The 23,457-nt window shown below is 46.1% G+C and overlaps 1 protein-coding gene across 1 annotated transcript in view; it reads left to right on the top strand.

The window, feature by feature from the left end:
• The window catches only part of LOC310796428 (DNA nucleotidylexotransferase-like), a gene marked incomplete at both ends in the record, with an annotated part of 65,456 nt that overhangs the window by 19,785 nt on the left and 22,214 nt on the right, over positions 1-23,457 (top strand). Inside the window, 5 exons of the mRNA XM_083658613.1 lie at positions 5,115-5,285; positions 10,255-10,326; positions 10,543-10,666; positions 12,359-12,491; positions 23,240-23,342. Of these exons, the coding sequence (XP_083514739.1) occupies positions 5,115-5,285; positions 10,255-10,326; positions 10,543-10,666; positions 12,359-12,491; positions 23,240-23,342 (603 nt within the window). The remainder of the gene's footprint in view (positions 1-5,114; positions 5,286-10,254; positions 10,327-10,542; positions 10,667-12,358; positions 12,492-23,239; positions 23,343-23,457) is intronic.

Here is a 23,457-nt window from a genome sequence, read left to right as displayed (position 1 = left end):
ATATTATCCTCTGTAAATATGGAGTCACTTAAAATAAACGCTTATAATTGCTTATAATCTTGCCATATCCTAATGCAGGCCTATAGATTTTGGATTAATATCAGCGGGTTTTGAACCTTCTTCTGAGCGACTTGCAGAGGATATAACTTCTAACAAGGTCTTCCCCAGTTGTACAGTTTAAAAATATGTTTCAGTGACATGATCCAGCCTTATGGCCATTACTCATTCGTTCACGGGGGGATCGGTAAAATCCATCTTTTAGCCACTAATCCCGCTAAAAGGACTCTCAGCGGGTTCTCTGTCCTGCTTGCCTGGTTCCTGTTTGCCCACGCAGCGAGGCGGGCTGCTGTGTGGACATGACTCGCAGGCATGTCCGTAATATCTGGTGGTGGGGGGTAAATCGGCCGCGCTATATCATCGTCCCCCCGCACACGAGACCCCCCTCCAGCCTTAACTTCTCATTAATTAGATAAATGCATCCAGCGTGGTTTCCTCCCCCCAGCTAGCGATGACTCCATGCTGCTGCTACGACAAACATGACAGTTGACAGACTGGCCGCTGTGTGTGTGTGTGTGTGTGTGTGTGTGTGTGTGTGTGTGTGTGTGTGTGTGTATCTTAATTTTTTTCTTAAAAGAACAGCTCACCCTAAAATCCAAAATACATATATTCCCTCTCAGCTGTAGTGCTATTTATCCATCTATATCGTTTTGCGTTAGTTGCCTGAGTTTTGGAGATATTGGCCGCAGAGTTTCTGCCTTCTCTCCAATACAATGGAACTGGATGGCACTCGGCTTGTGGTGCTCAAAGTTTACATTTACATTACATTTACATTACGTCATTTGGCAGACGCTTTTATCCAAAGCGACTTACAATAACACATTTTTGTCAGCAATAGAGCAATCGACTATGCAACACAATCTATGACAACTACAACTTCTGAAGGAATAGTGGTACAAGTTTAGTTTAGGTTAGTTGAGAAGTTTTTTTTTTCAAAGTGCCAAAGAAATACATTTGATCAACTCAACAGCAATGTCTAAGAGAATCCACAGACCTTGTTATGAGCAGTTTCATGGAGGAACTATTTTTTTTTTGACCGAACTACACCCGCTAGCTGCTAGCTAGTTCCTACATGAGACTGCAAAATAAAATAGTTCCTACATGAAACTGCTCACAACAAAGTCTGTGCATTATCTTGAGTAACCGGGTCATGATTTCTGGAAAGAGACAATGCTGTTGAGTTTTTTTCAAATGTATTTTTTTGTGCTTCGAGCACCACAAGCCGAGTGCCATCCAGTTCCATTGTATTGGAGAGAAGGCAGACATCTCTGCGGCCGATATCTCCAAAACTCAGGCAACTATCGCAAAACTACATAGATAGATAAATAGCACTACAGGTGAGAGGGAAAATATGCATTTTGGATTTTAGGGTGAGCTGTCCCTTTAAACCTAGTGAAGAATTCTGCCAATAGGGTAAATACGGCAGATCACTCCACTGTAGCCTATATCCAAAAAATAACATGATCCAAGAAGATTCTGGAAACGAATTAATTTACATCGGAAGCAAGTGAAATTATTTCATCACATCTTGTGCTTATAGGCTATTTTAGGAAAAATAAGACTCAATACTAGACATTGACTTGTTTGGATTGATATTTTTGCAGTGTAGGCAAGACTACTTCTCGGCTTCTCAGTAAGACGTTCATCCCTGAACGCCGGCTGGTCTGAGGCCGCCTGCAGCAGAGTGGAGCTTCGGTTATACAAGCGTATCTCAGCTGCAGAGCTGCTGGAGGCACAAATCATCTGACTTGAGTTCGAGCTCAATCGGTGGAACCAAAGAACCAGCTTTTTTTTTTCCAGCACAGGTTAGCTAACTGGCAAAGTTAAATGATGAAGCAGGAACTCTGGTCAAAATAGAAATGTTAAGTGGTGGCTTTACCAAGGTAGCTATTCATAGTGTGAAGTTACATCATCACATGGCCATCTTGGTAGGACAATAACAGGTGATTGTAATCTAATAAAGACCAGAGGGACCGTGTTGGAAATAAGTGTTCACACTTTTACATGTCATCCCACATGGATTTTGTGGTCTTCTATATATTCATAAAAAAAGACAATGAGCAGTGTCTATTGTAAAGCACCATATAGAGTGCCAAGTTCAACGTTATGCCCTCTTCCGCGTTAGGCATAGGAACCATGGGATTTTCCGCCATTTATTTTCGGCCATTTTGCCCTACTCACACATGGTTAACTCACAACTCAGCTGGTGGCCAAAGTCCTCCAGGTCGTCTGCCTCTGACGGCTACAAGCAGAGAGAGAACGCAATGGCAAGTAAGCAGAGAGCAGAGGAGGAGATCCGTAGTAAATCAGTATTAGAGAGGTGCATGATGGGAAGCCTACACCTGGTAGCTCATCCAGACTACGCGCACACTGCACACTTTACTGCTCGACACAAACTCCACCTCTCACCTCTCCAATCAACAGCCTGCTTCTCCTAGTTACTGCATGCTGTGAGGGAAGCCCGGCCAAATGGTGTGTGTGTGTGTGTGTGTGAGAGAGAGAGAATGTGTGTATATGTGTGTGTGTGTGTGTGTGTGTGTGTGTGTGTGTGTGTGTGAGAGAGAGAGAATGTGTGTATATGTGTGTCTGTGTGTGTGTGTGTGTGTGTGTGTGTGTGCATGTGTGCATGAGTGCATGCGTGCTTTGATGTAACTGGATCATCATCCCTGTCCATGTACCGCGGTGAACGGGTCAGCGCTTCTCCTGGGCGAACTGGACTCAAGGCCCGCTGCTCACTGACCCCGAGGCAGCGTGTCTGCAGAGAGGACCGCGGGATGCTGCGCTGACCCCAGCAGGCCGCAGGGCTCGGCCAGAGAGAGGAGCGAACGCAGCGTCAATATGGACCAAGGCTGCTGGTCAATCTGTGCAGCGTCCAGAGGTCCCGGCTTTACAATTCCTCCACTCTTTACTCCCTGCGGTCGGCTGTCAGCGTATCACCTTCAGGCATATTATATACCGCGCGCTGGCAGAAGGGTTGAACGTTTGATTCTCAATGTGGAATTTCATTGATATATATTTCCAGCATTTATATGTTCGTTTTTCACTCAGCTGTCTCCTGCATCACAGACAGGCCGATCTAGCAGCATGTTAGCATTAGCATAATATGGAAATGCGCACCTTCCTAACATGCTGTTCAATAGTGAGCAGTACGGATGGAGAATTCACAAGAGGAGATATCGATGCTTTGGCCTACCTGAAAGTATTTCTAAATCAAACTAAAAATGATGTGATAGCAGTTTCATAGCCTTGAACCTGTGTTGATGCCATTCTCGTTTGTTCTCGAGCTATATAAAGAACCGTACCTGACACCTGATTTCACAGACTTTTTTAGCCTTTTTTTTAACTCGGGCTGATGATCTGTGTGCCTCAAGCCAAAAACACTTCCACTTTTCAGAAAAAGTCTTCTTCCTGTTACAGTACAGCCAGGCACCGCCCACTCTGTTACAGTACAGCCAGGCACCGCCCACTCTGTTACAGTACAGCCAGGCACCGCCCACTCTGTTACAGTACAGCCAGGCACCGCCCACTCTTTTCTCACTGCACCCAAGTGCTTCGTCCAAGTGAGATGCAGCGCCTTCCACAGCCAGAATCATTTACACAATGCCAATCTAATTTTAAATGTCTCGCCATCCATAAAACTATTACTGGTTTAGCTAATGAATGGATAATGGTAAAATCAACTGTCCTTTGGCAACATGTCGTTGTTGTTTTCCGGTTCTGCAACAGCAGCTCAGTTCAGCAGCACAAACCCTGAAGCGGTCCAGCCGAGCGCAGTGCCAAATGCTCCGTCTGCGTGCCAGTACCGTCGCTAGAAAGTGCGAGATGGAACTTGTTTTTGTTCAGAAAAAGGTATTTGTCGCTGCACTTTATGGAAGTGCGTGGAAAACTATTGCTCAAATGTTCTCAAAATGACTCGTAGAACTTGTAAAAAATAGGAGAGAAATGCAAAACATTTTCAAACTCACTGCTACAGCCATGTGGTGTATAAAGTACTCAAAATCCATACTTGAGTAAAAGTATAGGCTAGATACTTTACCAGAAAATGACTTGGGTAAAAGTCAAAGTAACCCATTCAAATATTACTTGAGTAAAAGTCTTAAAGTAGCTAATATTTTCTGTTCTTAAAGGAACACTCTGCCCATTTTCAACCAACTTTGTATCATTAGAACATCAGTAGTATATCAGAAAACTGTAAACGGTTTTGAAGTCTGTCATTTAATTTGACAGTTATTGAGTGTTAAAGTGTGGACCAGTGACATCACTGGTCCACACTAACTCAAATTAATAGCTCATTAACTCAAATCAACTCTCAATAACTGTCAAACTATTCATCATTCATCTAGTTTGACAGTAAAAGTGAAAGTGGGAAACAGTGGGAAACGCCTGACCGTTGTCATTTCAACTGTGCCGTGCTGCTTTTGTGTCCACCGCTGAACCCTGCTGGGAGCTGTTGTGAACAAGTGGAAAAGGTTCTTCTCTGGTGTTCGCGAAGGCGCCAGTGTCTCTGTCCGGTCAGCTGGAAGGGAAGCGCCATGCGCCGGGGTCCTGTACTGTACTACAACAGGGACAGAGCGTGGGGGGAGGAGGGGGGGTGGTGCCTTGCTGCTGCCTCGGGGGTGGTGCCTTGCTGCTGCCTCCATGGGTCAGTGTGTCTTTTACATGTGAGTGCACACCTGACACATCTTTGGCTTCCTCTCCTTCTTTGTCTCCTGTTTCTCTCTCCTTCTTCCCGGTGCTGGCCAGGCCAGTGCCACCCCTGGCCACTCCCTAGAAATGCGCCTGTTTGCAAGCAAACAGACTCTGCTCACGTCCCCCATCCTGCAACCTTATATAGCCTGGGTAAAGCCAGCCTCCACCTGACCTCCATGTACTATCAGTCACAAAGAAACTTACACTACAGACATACTAGTCTGTGATGTCACGTTGAAGGCTGGCTTCATCCAGGCTAGCAACCTTACAGGCACAAGTCCCGGCTCCCCTCCTGCATTATTCTCTTAGCTTCGTTCCTGTGTTCCTCTGCTCTTCGCACCCTCACTACCATCTCCCTCTCCCTCTAGGACGCCTTTGAAGTGCTGGCTGAGAGCTACGAGTTCAACGAGATGGACGGTCCATGCCTGGCCTTCAGACGAGCCGCCTCCGTCCTGAAGAGTCTGCCGTGGGCGGTGCGGTGTGTGGGGGCCACTCGGGACCTTCCCTGCCTGGGGGAACGCACCAAGGCAGTCATGGAGGTAAAAGGCCCGGAGTCTGGCTCCATCTTTTCTGTCGTTATCGTGTGTTCAGGGTAGCGCTGTCACGGGTTTTCAAGGTTCATTAAATAATCTATTATCTTTACTGACCTCTTTTGCTGACTAGTAGGAACTGCAACGAGATTGATCGTTTTTATCTCCTCCTATGCAAATCTCATCTCTCCCTTTTAAGCAGGCTGTAATTGACACAAACAATAAAGTTCCATTTTCACTAGGCTAGCCAATTAGAGCAGAGATGCAACACTGCTTCAGCTTCACTTCCTGCTTCAGCACTGTACCAGAGATTTTTATCCACCATTTATTTTCCCATATGTTGTTTAAAGGAACACTCCGCCCATTTTCAACCAGCTTTGTATCATTAGAACATCAGTAGTATATCAGAAAACTGTAAACGGTTTTGAAGTCTGTCATTTAATTTGACAGTTATTGAGTGTTAAAGTGTGGACCAGTGACATCACTGGTCCACACTAACTCAAATTAATAACTCATTAACTCAAATCATCCATCCAATCATTCATCTAGTTTGACAGTTATTGAGAGTTGATTTGAGTTAATGAGTTATTAATTTGAGTTAGTGTGGACCAGTGATGTCACTGGTCCACACTTTAACACTCAATAACTGTCAAATTAAATGACAGACTTCAAAACCGTTTACAGTTTTCTGATATACTACTGATGTTCTAATGATACAAAGCTGGTTGAAAATGGGCGGAGTGTTCCTTTAATGCTTATAAAAAGAGTTTTACTTGTTCAAACCAAACGGTACAGATATATTTAGAAACACGAGAGATCGCATAACATTTCCACTGGGACCAAAACGTAAAAAAAATGCGGGTTTAAAGAAAATGTTTTTTCAATGTTTTTTTTTAAAGTTTTGGTCTGAGTGAAATGTTCTATGGTCTCACCCGATTCTAAATATAGCTGAACCGTTTGGTTTGATGCAGTAAAACTATTTTTATAAGCAATAAATTGCGGAAGAACATCTCTGGTACAGTGCTGAAGCAGGAAGTGACGTTTCACTTTGCCTCTCTATACAATAGTAATACTGCTTTGTCACTTGCTTCTTTTCTTGCTTCAGAACAAGGCTTATTATCCTTTGGAGGTGTAATGGGTTAATGCAGTTTGGTGCCAATTGGGTTTTAATTGGCTCTGTAAGTGAAATAGTTTCATATCTGGCTCCTGGCACCAGTTTAGGTGGAATGGGACTCAGTTCAGAACCAGCTCTGTCTTCCAGTCCTGCTTTTATTCCAATCTGTTTGAACGCGCCCTCTGGAGGTGACACTGAAATGGAATTTCATCTGTCAGAAAAAACATTTGGTGAAAGTAGGTTTACAAAATTCCATATTGAATTCAATCTTTCGCACAGCTATCACAGGAGTATTGAAATTCCACACACACACACACACACGTACACGCACACGCGCACACACACACACACACACACACACACGCACACACACACACACACACACACACACACACACACACACACACACACACACGCACACACACACACACACACTGACAGGCGTCACACAAACTTACCTCTGCTTGAACAAATGCTGCATCGGGTCACTTTGTAATCATCCCCTCACCTGCAGGTGTCCCCAGGCAGCTTGTCAGGGAAAGTGTCAGGAAGTGTTTACTCGGAGAGAACACGGAGCCCCCGCAGGAGAACAAGGTGCACTACGCGCCCCACTCCAGCTGACACGCTAAACCTAAACACACACGCTTCTCAGGTCTCAGAGTGAGCTTCAGAATGTGTCAAATCTGTCAAGAAGCGAGACAGATTCATTAAACAAATACAAAAGAAATGTCCACATGAGACTGACGAGCTTGAGAATGACGACCTCTTCCCTCTTTTTTGATCTTTTATTTGACAAGATTCAGACATCGACCCACAGTGAGCGAGCTTTTTTCTTTTCTTCAGTGGGTTGTATCTTTGTACAGATCGCAGCTCAAAACCATCAATCATCTCAAAATATGAACAAAGTCACCCATTGATTTTGAAGCCTAGTGTGGCCGTCGCCATCTTGGGGTTCTTGCGCAGCGAGCCGCAGCTCCGCCTGCTATTGGTCCGTGATCGGCGAGCTGTGCGCGAGCACTGGACAGACGACCTGTCAATCACGCCCAAAACATAGTATTTTCCATCGTCTATTTTACTCTAAACGGCTGAGTTATATAAAAACACTTGTTGTGAAAGGTGAAATTAACTATATAGACCAAAACCGTGTTTTGAACCAGGCATGTACGTAAACCACGCTTAATCCTGTTGTAAAGACGGGCATTCTAACATGGGGGTGAATGGGGAACAACTCCCTTTTGGTGCCAGCCTCAAGTGGCCATTCGAGGAACTACACTTTTCAGTATCACTTCCGCTTTCGCTTCCTGTGTCAAAGCCCGAGCGAGCCCACACTGCTCAGCACGAGACAAGGGCACGGCGTCAAAAACAACGTGAAAGCAGAGTCAAAAGAAAACTCTTGACACGCTCGAGACATCCGGGTGACACTCTGTCAGCAGCCACTGAATCAGAAGCTGCTGTGTGAGCATCCAAAGAGGGGGGGGGGTACAGTATAAAGCTGTGTGTGTGTGTGTGTGTGTGTGTGTGTGTGTGTGTGTGTGTGTGTGTGTGTGTGTGTGTGTGTGTGTGTGTGTGTGTGTGTGTGTGTGTGTGTGTGTGTGTAGAGTTTGTAGGAGTGTGTTGGAGCATTCTCCTTCAGTGTGAGGTTGGCCTGGCCTTAGCTGGAGGCAGAGCAATCTAGTAAGAGAGTGGCGTCAGCGGAGGACCAAAATGCGTGACTCAGTAGCCAATGAGTAGCCGCCAGGAAGGAGGCTCACGCTACGTTTGAATGCTAAAATAAAGCTGATAATATACAATTTGATTCTTTAAACGTCGGACCCTTTCAAAGTACATCACAAACTGACCATTTTGCTGCAACTCGACAGCGCTGCTTAATCCAGAACCTTACTTCCTGGACCTCTTAAAAGTAAAAAACTGGTCCATTGGAGTGAACGGAGATGTTGCGACTCTGCTATATACACGTCTCTGGCTGGAGGGTTGAAGAGCAGAGGTGGACGGGTAGATGCATCATTGGGCACTGAAGGCTCAGCTTTAAACAGCACTGAAGACTCAGCTTTAAACAGCACTGAAGACTCAGCTTTAAACAGCACTGAAGACTCAGCTTTAAACAGCACTGAAGACTCAGCTTTAAACAGCACTGAAGACTCAGCTTTAAACAGCACTGAAGACTCATCTTTAAACAGCACTGAAGACTCAGCTTTAAACAGCACTATAGACTCAGCTTTAAACAGCACTGAAGGCTCAGCTTTAAACAGCACTGAAGACTCAGCTTTAAACAGCACTGAAGACTCAGCTTTAAACAGCACTGAAGGCTCAGCTTTAAACAGCACTGAAGACTCAGCTTTAAACAGCACTGAAGGCTCAGCTTTAAACAGCACTGAAGACTCAGCTTTAAACAGCACTGAAGACTCAGCTTTAAACAGCGCTGAAGACTCAGCTTTAAACAGCACTGAAGGCTCAGCTTTAAACAGCACTGAAGGCTCAGCTTTAAACAGCACTGAAGACTCAGCTTTAAACAGCACTGAAGACTCAGCTTTAAACAGCACTGAAGACTCAGCTTTAAACAGCACTGAAGACTCATCTTTAAACAGCACTGAAGGCTCAGCTTTAAACAGCACTGAAGGCTCAGCTTTAAACAGCACTGAAGACTCAGCTTTAAGCAGCACTGAAGGCTCAGCTTTAAACAGCACTGAAGACTCAGCTTTAAACAGCACTGAAGACTCAGCTTTAAACAGCACTGAAGGCTCAGCTTTAAACATCACTGAAGACTCCGCTTTAAACAGCACTGAAGACTCAGCTTTAAACAGCACTGAAGACTCAGCTTTAAACAGCACTGAAGACTCAGCTTTAAACAGCACTGAAGACTCAGCTTTAAACAGCACTGAAGGCTCAGCTTTAAACAGCACTGAAGACTCATCTTTAAACAGCACTGAAGACTCAGCTTTAAACAGCACTGAAGACTCATCTTTAAACAGCACTGAAGACTCAGCTTTAAACAGCACTGAAGACTCAGCTTTAAACAGCACTGAAGGCTCAGCTTTAAACAGCACTGAAGACTCCGCTTTAAACAGCACTGAAGACTCAGCTTTAAACAGCACTGAAGACTCAGCTTTAAACAGCACTGAAGACTCAGCTTTAAACAGCACTGAAGGCTCAGCTTTAAACAGCACTGAAGACTCAGCTTTAAACAGCACTGAAGACTCAGCTTTAAACAGCACTGAAGGCTCAGCTTTAAACAGCGCTGTACGATCAGTCTTCGGCCTAAATTCATACGCTCGTCGATACCGGACGGCATCGCTTCACGCACAACGCTGGAAAAATGCAGCTTATTTGATCAAACTAGCCCTTCATACATACAATCCTGCCCAGGCACAACTCATACTCGACGCTAACAATAGCCACTTCCACTGTGAGTGTTGCCTTGCAAGGCGGCTGATGCTAACCAGATAACTGTGATGTTGTTTTTGGTCTTGCTGCCCCGATTTTTACGCTTTTTACATGATGAAGAATGTGAGCAGCAAATTAGCGGCGCTCTGCTGAGAGCGGCAGGCAATTAAATGTGGAATAAAGTGGTTTTGGAATCAACAATAGAGGCTGGGGGGAAACATTACCGTGAGTGTTATACGAAGGCCATAAAACCCGTATTAATCCCAGGTTTCACAACAACAACAAAGATGTTATTTTCTGGAGAAGAAATGGAGCCGAGTGTATGAGGAGCGCTACATACATTTCAGAGGAATCTATTTTCAAAATAAGCCGCAACTTCTGGGCTTATTTTGTTAATTGCCGATACAGGAACAGAAAGCGATCGATGATGTCGACGCTGATGATGTCTTCGTTCACGATCTCATCTGCTTTCATCTTCTGCAGGAGATCCTTCAGTACGGCCGCTCATTTGAAGTGGAGAAAACACTCTCCGATGAAAGGTATCAAACGCTGAAGGTCAGTGGATGAAATCATCAATTTGTTGGGCTGTTTTGAAATGATCTGTGCTGTTGCATTTGTGACATCGATGTGCATTTTGCTATCTTTAAGTACGTTGATAACTTTATCTTTAAGGACGTTGATAACTTTGAATGCTTCAGAAAGAGCTCTCGTTTCATAGCATGTCCTCTTGATGATTCCGTCCCCGTATCTCCGACCTTCCCTCCCTGCCAGCTGTTCACGAGCGTGTTCGGGATCGGGCCGAAGACGGCCGGCACGTGGCACCGCAGAGGGCTCCGCTCCTTCACCGACGTCCTGGCACAGCCCGGCATCCAGCTGAACCGGATGCAGCGAGCTGGTACACATCAACACCTGCTCCCAAAAATAATACCACAAGAGTTTGCCTTCCGAGAGAGAGAGAGAGAGACTCAAAGGCCTAATAGTTACATTCCTCCCCTGCGGGAGCCCGTCATCGGGGGACGTTTTGTGCTCTTTTAGCCCAGGCGCTAGGCTAGCTGTAAAGGCAGCAGGGGGGGGGGGCTTGTAATAAAAATCAATGAATAGCTGTGAAGGGCAAAGCTGGCACACAAGCTCTCATCTATCAGCCGTCGGGCAGAGACCAGGCTGAAAGCAGAGACCATAGTGAGCGGTCCGCCACTTTCCTATTGGACAGTTATGATTTGTTTAGCGCATTATTGGCGCATGGCACGCCTGTTCGTATTCCTGCAGGGAGTTTGTCTTTTTCGCTAGTTGTCTTTTGTCATAATTATATTTTGTTTAATTACAGATTGAGAGTTTTTGCTAAAGCTTGCCAAGGCAGTTAGTCCCTGAATGTGGTATAGAATGGTTCAGTCCTATGTGGAGATGATTCTCTCTGAGCTCAATTCTGAAAATAATGGATGAGAAAATGCAGCAGTATAGGAGCATCCGGACGTGGAGATAGCATTAACCCCCCTATCTGTCAGTGCCAGAAGAGAGTGTATTTAGAGTGGAACTGGGTGAACGGCTTCAAGGAAGAATACCGATGTTGACTTTGTATTGGTCTGAATCATTCTTCTGCACCTATAGTACAGAGCTGAATGGGCTGTTGCTTGATGCATAGCGTAGCGTAGCGTAGCTGGAGATAGTCATTCACAGCGTTATATCGCGCCGCTCACAGGATCCCATTCAGTGTGAAAGTCTATCCCATAATGCATTACGGTGGCTGACAGACGTCTTCATCAGCCCAGTCATAATCCATCATTGCCAAACAGCGGCGCAGTGTCCACTCTGTGCAGGGGGAATAACATCTATCTTCCTCTCGCATAGGGACGAAACCAGAAATATGTTTTTAATACCTGGCAGTGAGTGAAGGCATGGCTTTGACGTGGAGAATGTATAGGAGTCGCCGCTATGTTCTGTAGTCATATGCCCTGTTATATTTGTACTATGTTATAATCGGAGTCTACAGCACAAGAATTTCACACGTGATACTTGTACCACGGAGTGACAATAAAAATCTTGAATCTTGAATCTTGAATCTAGTCACGTAAAGTTTAAAACAGCGGAAACTTGAGTTACCCATTTTTTTCTTCTGAATTTGTTTCATTGTCGCAAAGACACAGCTATCAATAAAGATTTTGTATTTAACTGGCAGCGAGCTAGTCGTACATTATTATGCAACTAAGGAAAAGCAGAATGAGGAAAAAATAGGCGTATTTTCTTTTAGATCATATTAATGCTTGTCAACGCAATGAGAGGAAATGACAATTCGACTACAAAGTGAGCCGCACACGTTCTGCAGGATCCAGGACGTGCATCAATCAACATTTAGCTCAATCCCGTGCGCGGCGCTGCTAAGCCGCCGCCGCGTCTTTTCCGACATCCGGCAGACGGCGCTGAATATCAGGCCGCACGCCGCAGGACTGTGTGCTTCCATATCACATTTTACCTTTGCTTTAATTCACCCTGACTCTCCGCTTCCCCCTGAGCAAAATGGCTGTGATTGATGGCTGGGCTGCGAGAGACTAATAGCCACGTGGTCTGCCCCCCTCTCCTTCTTCCCCCACAGGTTTTCTGCATTATGGAGACATCTCCAGGGCTGTCAGTAAAGCTGAGGCCCGGGCCCTGGGGAGCGTTATTGACGAAGCTGTCCGTGCCATCACGCCGGACGCCGTACTGGCACTGACAGGTGGCTTTCGCAGGTACACGGCTTGTCTCCTCTTCTCAGTCTTGATGTGGTCGCTGAAATAGAGAGCAGCGCTTTCTATCTTCCACTCTCTCTTCTTTTTTTCTCTCTTGAAATAAATGCACGTCCAATATTGCTATACACACACACGCACGCACGCGCACGCGCGCACACACACACACACACACACACACACACACACACACACACACACACACACACACACACATATTATATATGCGACACTATATAATATATATTATTTGTATATAATAATTATATATATATATATATATATATATATAAAATCCTATAATATAATAAGAATGTGAAGTGTCTGAGTGAGTGAGCAGAATTGTGTTTGGCCACACCTACAGGAAGTGTAAAGAGCGCCCCCTGCGCGTGACCTAAGCCACACCTACAGGAAGTGTAAAGAGCGCCCCCTGCGCGTGACCTAAGCCACACCTACAGGAAGTGTAAAGAGCGCCCCCTGCGTGTGACCTAAGCCACACCTACAGGAAGTGTAAAGAGCGCCCCCTGCGCGTGACCTAAGCCACACCTACAGGAAGTGTAAAGAGCGCCCCTGCGTGTGACCTAAGCCACACCTACAGGAAGTGTAAAGAGTGCCCCTGCGTGTGACCTAAGCCACACCTACAGGAAGTGTAAAGAGCGCCCCCTGCGTGTGACCTAACAGAGTGGGATTTTTGAATAAGGTAATTAGGGCTGACTAAATGGGCACAAATGGCTAATTAGTAGTGGCCAAAATGCCTCAACGTAGGTTCAGCACCATGGAGAACTCCAGAGTGGAGCAGCACACAGGTGGGCTGAGTTGTAATCGGCCACTGACGAGGACTATATGAAAACCCTCTGGGGGAGAGACTAGAGACTTAAATGACCAGTCACACAGGGACCGGTATGGTTAGTATATATAACTGAAGAAAAAGGATCAAATGTACGTAAAATGCTGCCTATATAACAAAAAATAAATCTATAAAATATCGCCGTATATTGGACGTATTGGATGGCGAATCAACAGATAAGACGAGGTAACGTTCTGTTTGTTCTCTGTCACGCAGGACAGAACCTGTGTGCGCGGGCCACGCATGTCACACTGTCGCACTTACTTTAAAGCAGGCCAAATACAGTAAGGTACAGTAGCCAATCACGTGGCACCTCAAGTGCGAGGTGAGCGCTCCTTAAAAGCCGCCTACTGTACTGAGGCGGGGCTATTTGCTCGCCTCCCTCTGTCACCACCTCACTTTGTACGTCTCTTTGTTACGTGTGGTGCTTTGTGCCTGAGTAAGCATGGAGCACTCTGCTCCGTGATGTTGAGTAAGCATGGAGCACTCTGCTCTGTGGTGTTGTAAAAATCCAGCCATAACCATCAGCGTGTGCGCTAAATAATTCAGAAGCAGTCTGGCGGTAAGGAGGGGCGCTTGCTTCTCAACGGGGGTGGCAGACCTGCCACTGCTTAGCCCAGTGGTTTTCAAATGGGGGTCCGGGGTCCCTCAGGGGTCCTTGAGGGGGTTCCAGGGGGTCCCCAGTCAAAAGGAGGGTAATTTATTTTTGCTATAATTCCATTCATAAGTAACACAATGACTATTTTGGTCATGGGTTTTATACACTTTGTGTAATAAAACATCTAAAAGCATCAATCTTATTATCATATGGGGGACCGTGGGACATCCTATCAAATGGGGGTCCGTGTTCTAATCTTTGTCAGTTTCGGTGTCCTTCATGTGAAGAAATGTGAGAACCACTGGCTTAGCCGACGGTCTTTAATAGTGCCTCGGCTGCCAGAAGTAACATGTATTCAGGGAGACTTCTGTCCTTTTTCCTCTGTTTCAGTTTTTTTGTGTTGTAAAAAAATGAAATTGACTGCTGTTAGATACCAGTTTGTCCTACTTTTGACACTCCTAAAATCGTTGTGACTTTGAGCTAAAGTCTAAAAGGGGACTGGACCTGCTGTACCTCTTAATTTGTCATGGCAGGTATAGGTCTCCCCCGTGAGCGATGATGCTCTCAAAGGAGCAAAAGAGGGGGGGGTGGAAACAACACCATTTTTAATCTTCAAAAGGAGAAATTACAACCGGAACAATATCTGATTATGTAAATATCATCTCCTCGAGGGGGGAAATGTGGTTGAAAGCGATGAGGAAAGTGATGAGAGCATCGTGGATATGAACATGGAGTGAAGGCCTAGATTTATGGTCCAGGAGGAGGTTGCTGTAAAGGGCCCTTGTTGTGTGAGAGGTTTAATGTCTTGACGTACACGTTCATCTCATCTGATAGATAGTTGGTGCGAGCTAGGGGAGCATTACACCAAACCTAATTGGAATCACACAGAGCTATAATTGAACAACGATATTGTACATTACAAGACACTCATTAAGTAATTTACCTTTTCTCTGCCTGAAAAGCAGATTCTCCAGACATGGTTCCAACGCAACAGGTGGCATAATAACACAGGCTATTACACCGATATAGTTATGTGCTTTGTAAGATGTCAACAGCCACACTAATAAACCCACTAATTCTCCTCAGTTTGAAAATGCTCCTCCTACACATCCTGTCAAAGCTCAACTTAATTACATATAATCTCCAGCGTGATTCAAAGGCCCTCATTAGCTTTTAGCGGCTCATCTTTCCAGGGGATAGCCCTCGTCAAAAGTGGAAATATAATACCCCCTTTTCTAGCATATTGCCCAGATACATACAGCTTTGGCTAATCTTTCATATATATGCGCGCCAAGGAGTAACTTGCCTCCCAAAATTTTTCACGGAATAGGCGCCGCGCGTCGGCCGGCACACCCCGAGCCGTCATCCACTCCAGAGGGAAGCGGCGTGGCGTGCCGCGGCGCAGCATTTGTTGACGTCGGTGACATTAGCCTTATTGAAAGGACAGCTGTGGAAGGCGGGTGACGAGTCTTAAGGCGCGTTGTTGTTGTCGGATTAAAAATAGATTAGGCTGAAAATACATCCCCTACCTCGGCGGCGTGTGAAAGGCTCATGAGGTGTCAGCGGAGCACTGTGTTTATTCCGGCGTGTCCCCATGTGGGTTTTATTTAACGTGTCCCCATGTGGGTTTTATTTAACGCTCGCTCCTCTATAATGCGTCTCAAAGTGACACAGACAGACGCAGGAGGGTGCAGCGACGCCGACGACGTCTGCTCTCAAATCCCTGCATGAGTTTCCCCCGTGGTGGACAACAGCTGAGATAGCTCGGTTATTATCAGTAAGTTTCAGTGTGTTCATGGTTGTTAATTTATCAGCTATGAAAAGAGCAATACCACATGATGGGTGGTCACAACTTTTTTTTTTGCTTTTACCGTCCTGATGATTGCCAACATTAGCCTTTTTCACTAACCACACGATTCACCCATTTTGTGTCTAAAAGGCAGTGTTGGGAGTAACTAGTTAAGTAACTAGTTACTGTAACTTCACTACTTCTTGCAGTGACTAGTAATCTAACTAATTACTTTTCAAATTTAGTAACTCAGTTACAGTTACTACAATAGTAACTGGGCTAGTTACTAGTTACTTTAGGACATGAAAATAACGGACAACTTCCTGAATCCTTCACTTCAGGATTATCCGGTTTCTGATCCTCAGACCTCGTCCGGGGAGAGAGCTGCAGCTGCAGCCAGAGACCCAGAGGCTAATGACCTTGAGTAGGCTATAAGCCCCAGAGGCTAATGACCTTGAGTAGGCTATAAGACCCAGAGGCTAATGACCTTGAGTAGGCTATAAGACCCAGAGGCTAATGACCTTGATAATCCTCCCCAATAAGTGAATGTTCAATGCCACACTGTGGCACAGCAACACTAACATAATGTGTGCAAACAATCGAAGCGGACTTTTAAAAGTAACGCTAAGTTACTTTCCCTAGTAACTAATTACTTGGAAGTAACTAGTAACTTTAAAGTAATTAAATTACTTTTTGAGAGAAGTAACTGTAACTAATTACCAATTTTCAGTAACTTGCCCAACACTGCTAAAAGGCAGGAAGTAACACAGGTGCAAGCGGAACATTAATGATGGTTTCCGACTTCCAATCCATTTGGTGATCCAGTGCCGGGGTCCTCGTTACTGTTTCACTTTCACCTGTGTTACTTCCTGCATTTTAGACACAACATGGGTGAGTTGGGTGGGAAGTGAAAAAGGCTATTGGTTTTCAGGTTTTCTTCCCTGAACTCATAGATACAAGCTCTAACTCTGTCCAGCTACTTCTTACCCTTGGAGAACTTTCTCCAAATGTATTCGTTGCAAAATTTCCCACTTCCCGCATCTGTATAATTCATACGTGTTGCCCTGTCAGCCACACAAACTCGTAAATAGCCATGTATATTTCATAGCTTCTGTGCAAAATACGCTCAATAATTCACTGTTGTCCCTCACGCGATACAGAGGTGCACACTACATTTGCACCAGGTGCAAGATTAAAGATCTGCAGATACGTTAGAGAACTACGCCGGTGTCGCTGTGCACGTGTGCGTTAAAAGTCCATCAAAGTTAGTATTTTCACCGGAGTCTTCCCGTTCCCGGGCGTCCCGCTGGGCGAGAGCAGCTGTGAAGGTGCATCATTAAAGGAGAGAAGAAGAAGAAAGTGCTCTTTTTCCGCTGACTGGAGAGCCAAAGTGGAACGTCACTTCCTGCTTCAGCACTGTACCAGACATTTTCATCCGCCATTTATTTTCCCATAGACATTTTGTAAAATGCGTATAAAAAATAGTTTTACTTGTTTGCATAATAGAGAGAGAATAAAGAGATTGCATAATATTTCACTCGGACCAAAACGGGGGGAAAATGCGGGTTTAAAGAAAATACTTTTTCTATGGTTTCGTTTTTTTACGTTTCGGTCCGAGTGAAATGTTCTACGGTCTCTCCTGTTTCTAAATATATCTGAGCCGTTTGGTTTGAACAAGTAAAACTATTTTTATAAGCATTTTACGAAATGTCTATGGGAAAATAAATGGCGGATGAAAATCTGTGGCGCAGTGCTGAAGCAGGAAGTGACGTTCACTTTTGCCTCTCTATTCAGAGGAAGTATCTGCACAGACCAGACACAACTAATGTTCCGGCGCCAATCAGTAAGAAGCGAAAAAGTGTCATGTCATGGTGTCTTCTCCTCAAATAACCTCAAGGGGTGCACCAATTTCCCAAGTCAGCCCCCCCACGCTCCCACACGCCACGCTCCCACACACACACACACACACACACACACACACACACACACACCTCGATAAAATCACCGTGTTTTTCCGAGGTGATTGGAAGTAAACTGAATTTATGCTGATGGTCTCTCTCTCCCCCCTTTGGTTTTGCTATTCATGGCGCACATTTATGCAGTGCACTCGAGTGCGTTTTGCCAGCACAGCAGAGGAGAGGATAGCAGTGAGATCTGATTCACTTAACAACTTCACTGTGCAGAATGAACTCGACGTGTTGTGGAATCTCTGCGTTTCCCAATTAAGACCGTTGGGTTTCCGGGGAGGAAGTTGCTCATTCAGCAGATGGGAATCTGTGGTGCATTTTCAAATAGCCCTGTTCTACCAGTCCGCTCATTATAGAGGTGTCTAGTTTCCACATAAATTGACATGAAAAGGCCTACACCAACGGGGAGGAACATAGGAGCAATACATACAGTACTGTAGGTACCTTCGACCACCACCAAGATGCTTCCATTAGTATACTGGGAACAGAGAGGAATTCATAAACGGTCAGACTTAAAAGTTACAGGGGGCACGGTAAGGTAGAAGGTAGAAGAACATCTAGAAGGTCCTGGGTTCGCCCGGGTGGGGTCGTCAAAAGGGCCTTTCTGTGTGGAGTTTGCATGTTCTCTCAGTGCCCCCTGGGGGTTTCCTTCATATAGGAACCCCTCACCAAAACATGCAATATCCTGGTCGCTGAAGTGGTGCCTCCTCTGGTCGTTTGGGGCGCCTGTTCGGAGGGAGGGGAACTCGTTGGAATAGCGTGATCCTCCCACGTGCTATGTCCTACCGGTGAAGCTTCCCCTGTCAGGTGAAAAGAAGCGGCTGGCTACACTGCCCATGTCTCAGAGGAAGCATGGAGTCAGTTTTGGCTCTCCCCAGATCGGCAGAGGGTGGAGCAGCAACCAGGATTAAAAAAAAAAAAAAGCACTAATGGGGGGATAAAAATATATATGAAAAGGTATATGAAAAGAAAAAGACTTAAAAGTTACAGTTCAAATTACACGGCTGTGTGACTAACACCTGCTGAGTGAACCCATAAGCCAGACATCCATTCTATTCATACCTAATGGCATATGCTGCTAACCTATCATTATGCAGAGCTCTAAATGTCAAATGTAATCTTTCTTATATAAGTCTGTGCAATCAACTTGATTTTTTTTGGTCTGGCTAAAACCTGAAGAACATTCTATTCTCGTTTATTTGCTGTGATGTACAGTATGTGCGTGCGTGTGATTTCTGCTTATTGTTGATCAGAGAGTGTGTGTCGTGTCGTGACGAGTCTGAAAGTATGTCTGGCAGAACAGCGGGGTTGGATTAGATCCATTTTGCTCGGGGGACTCGGGCGATGTTGCAGGATCACAGGCTAGCAGGGTGCCACCGCTCCTCCTCCAGTCCTTTGAGGGGCGAGTTCTTCAGCAGTCAGCGGGGTCTCTTTGTGTCGGCGTAGTCATGTTGTCACTTTCATGTGTGATGGAGGAGAAGCCAAACAGTCGGTTCCATCATGCCACGCTCCATTTAGCAGACCCATCATTTCGCATCATCAAGTCCACATTGTGAGTCATCTCAGTCATCCTCTTTCGACAGATGGTTTAAATCTGATTACACGGGTAAATACTTCGACATATTACGCTTTATTGACTTGTTGGCACGTTGTTTGGTCCCTGTGGATTGCAAGTGTTGGTCCTGTAGGCTTATGCTTATTTTGTCTGGGTGCTACCGTGAAGTAAAAAAACAAGGCTAGGTGGGGGGAAACTAACCTGACGCTGCCAGATGGACGGTATAGCTCCACATAGGTTTCACTAAACCAGTCGATCTGGGAATGGAGTAACCAGACCCGCTGACGGAGGCGGGCACTTTTTCCAAGCTACTTGGCAGGTGATTGGATGACCCATCTGTCTATCACCGCTGGTGGGTGTTAACTTCAACCAATCAGATCGCCGAAGGTGCTTGTGCCTGATCTCCGTGGTATTCATTGATTGAGGCCTCACGGTCGTAAAGTCACCTTCGAAGCATTTAGTTAGATTATAACGAACTAGTTGTGTGGCTTAGCCTTCCCAAATGTTGAGGGGTCGTTTTTTAGAATTTAATACATAGAATTGGGAACGTTACATTCAATTTCATTCAGACTGCCTGCCACTTCCGCGGCGGCAGCCATGTTGACGAGTGAAAAGAACTACAAAGACCATGTACCCACTACTTGCCCAGATGAGCCTGAGCCCGCGGGCCGGCATGGCTCGACCAATCATCTTAACTGCCTGTGCATGACAAGATGGGTAGTCGAGAGAATCTCTTTTGATCTCGCGAGGTTATCCATCTTGCAAGCAAGGTTAGGGGGAAACCAGGAAGTGTTATCCTCTCGGTGACTTGGCTCTGCTCACTGGTGATTTTTATATACAGTATAAAAAACAACAACGTGGCATAAGCATGATCCTCCAAGGTGATATCCATGGATCCATTTGTAACGGAAGTCAATGCAACCTCACATTGTCTCAAATATGTTTCATAGCAGGCAACTTCATTCAAAAAGATTCTGTGAATCCTTAGGAACTGGTTTATACACTAGTCTAGTGCAAGGTGACCAGATTTCTGAAGGACATTTCCAGTTCGGCAGTCAATATATCATTAAAATATCCAATGTTATAATCTATGAAATACAAAAAAGGGACAATCCTAAATGTAGCCTAAGTTTGGGGCGTTATGTATTTAGCCCCCTTGCTGACAAACTGGCATGACATGGTTGCAGCCAATGGATACCTTAGCTCTTCTAGTTTCATATGCTACCAGTGTAATCTGGGTCGCGGACGAGGAGTAGAAAATCGGGGACATGTTCGGGGGCAGCTCCAGCCGGGGACAGGTCCCCAAAAACGGGGACTGTCCCCGAAAATTGGGGATGTCTGGTCGCCCCGCTTCAGCGTTTCTTTGATCATTCGGATGATCAAGATCTTCATATCGGGAATATTGAATATTGAAGGCTGCTTCCTGCAACAGCCAGAAGATATGATGTCTGTGACAAAAAAACAAACTTTAAAACGTGTCAAACCTCGGGGGGGAAATACACTGCCAAGATTATTTCAACAGTGAGTGGATCTCATTGTATACTGTAAATAACCAAAAACCTTAAATGTTCACACCTGAACAATCAAACTCAGAGGTTAAATAATCTTTAACACTTCTGCTGTGCCAGGCTACATAATCAAACTCCGAGGGTAAATAATCTTTAACATGCCTGCTGTGCCAGGCTACATATTTGGCTCTTTTCCGTGTATCTTTTCCGACTTGATAATCACTTGATAATCGCTTACAATGGTGCATCTGTAACACTGCGTGCCTGCAGTTCTGCTGACGGAGGGAGCGCATTAAGCCCACTCCATATGGGGCTGCTTTACTACAGTGATCCAAGTAGAAAATGATGATTCCCATAAACGTTAAAGCTCTGACAGCTGAGGCAACAAAAAAAAAGGGAGACTTTAGATTTAACAACTTATGACAAATTACTTGTTTGAATAATGAAAAAAGTCACTGCCATTAGCATGGTCTATGCTTTTAATAGCTCCGTCTGCCACCTTCCCTGTGCATCAGTTACTGTGACTAAAAGATATATTCTCTTTCCATTACTTCTTGGATGCAGTGAGTGGTTACTGGTGCCGCGTCTCTCCCTCTCCTCCATCTACAGGGGACCCCCCCCCCCCCCCCCCCCCCCCCCCCCGGCCTCATCACCTCCAACTCCTATCCTCCCCTCCCCTTAATCACCACCTCCGACTCTTATCCTCCCCTCCCCTCCTCTTAGCTAGTATTCTCTAAACCTACGGACACTTAAAGACTACATTTTCTATTTCCTTTGGACTCTACTTTTTACATTTTCAACTCCCTTCCCTGATTTTAGGATAATTTAAAAACTACATTTTTATATCCCTCTGTTGGACTCTTTTTTACATTTTCAATTTTCTGTTCTCTTGTAAATTTTATTTCCATAATAAACCATTTACAGAGTTTCAATGCCGGAAAACTCTGTTCATGGTTTAGCCCGGCATCTCTCGGCCTGTCTCGGAGGGGAGTCCCCGGATGGGGGTCCGCCGCTGGGTCCACTGCCTGGGTGGGCCCGCGTGGCCTGCGTGGCCTGCTCTCCCAGTTCCCAGTCACTAGCTGGGGGCGGGTCTGGGAGCGGGTCGCGTGGGGGGTGGGCTTACCCAGGCGACCATTGCTGGGCCCCTGTAGCACAACGACCTCACAAGGTTCCTCCTCAGCCAAGCCAAGTCACTGGGGCAATCCATTTGGTGGAAAGGTTTTCTTGCGTTCACTGGGGGTGTGGGGACGCCGCTGTGTCCCGGCCCGGCCTTCTCTCCCACGCCTTATGTGGGGGGGGGGGGGGGGGGCCGGGGCGGGGGGCATCGGTGCTCTTCATCACTGGTCGAGGGCTGCCGGTTGGTTTAGAACAGTTTAGGTAGGCGATAGATTAGCTACAGCCTAAGGCTGACCTGTTAGTGTTCAGGCAAAGATCAGACTAGAGCAGAGTAGGATAGGCCAGATTAGGCTGTAGACTAGCTAGATACTATGTCCCAGTTAGCTCTGGTTAATGCTTAGAGTAGTCAGTTGTCTGATCTTCCCCCCCCCTCTCTTTCTCTTTCCCCCGCTCCTTTCCCTTCTTCCCCCTCCTGTTCCCCACTCTCCCACATTTCCCACTCCCCCCCCCCGCACCCTCTCTTTCCATGCTTTTCCCTCCCCCGCCGCCCCTTCCCACGTTCCCCCTGCTCTCCCTCCCCTGCACCCTCCCACCTCTCCTTCTCTGTTCTCTCCTCCTCCCTGTCCTCTCCCCTCTCTCACATTCCCCCTGCACTCCTTCCCCTGCACCCCCCCACCTCTCCTTCTCTGCTCTCTCCTCCCCTCTGTCCTCTCGGGGGGGGGGGGGGGAGGAGGGGGCGGAGAGGTCTGTTCCCTCCCCCGCCTCCTCCTCCCGCGTTCCCCCTGCACCCTCCCACCTCTCCTTCTCTGTTCTCTCCTCCTCTCCCCCTGCACTCCTTCCCCTGCACCCTCCCACCTCTCCTTCTCTGTTCTCTCCTCCTCTCTGTCCCCTCTGGGGGGGGGGGGGGATGTGGGACGCTCCCCCTGCTTCTCTACCCTGGCTCTCCCTCCCCTGCACCCCCATCTCTCCTTCTCTCCTCCTCCTCCTCCTATCTTCTCCCCACCTCCCCCCTCTCCTCCGTCTATATTGCTCATTCTCTCCCCACCTCCTCCCTCCCCCTGCTCTCTTCTCCCCTACACCTCCCCTCCCTTCCCCTCTCCTGCTCTCTCCTCTTGCTCCTCCCCACCTCCTATACCCTCCCCACCCCATCACTCTCTCACATTCCCCCTGCTATTCTCCCTTCTCCTGCGCTCTCCTCTGCTCTCCCCTCATTCCTATATTTTCTATATTATCAATTGTTCAAATGTTATCTTTATTCTGTATATTCTTGTTACTGTGTGTTAGCTAGAATTAGCTAGACATACTTTCTGTGAAGCCCTCTGAGACATGCTTGTGAATTAGGGCTATATATAAATAAAACTTGACTTACAGGGGGAAGGAGTTTGGTCACGACGTGGACTTTCTTCTCACCACACCGCAGCGGGGGAAGGAGGAGGGGCTGCTAGTCAACGTGATTGACAGACTGAAACAGCAAGTAAGTTTTCTTTTTCATTTTTTTCTACTAACCTGCTATAAAGCTGTAAGTGGGCATGTGGATCATCACCTAAAGGGACAGCTCACCCTAAAATCCAAAATTACACGTTTTTCCT

Source organism: Poromitra crassiceps (genome assembly GCF_964638095.1).
Source record: "Poromitra crassiceps genome assembly, chromosome: 22".
Classification (NCBI taxonomy): Eukaryota; Metazoa; Chordata; class Actinopteri; order Beryciformes; family Melamphaidae; genus Poromitra; species Poromitra crassiceps.
This window is presented reverse-complemented; position numbering and strand designations above follow the sequence as displayed.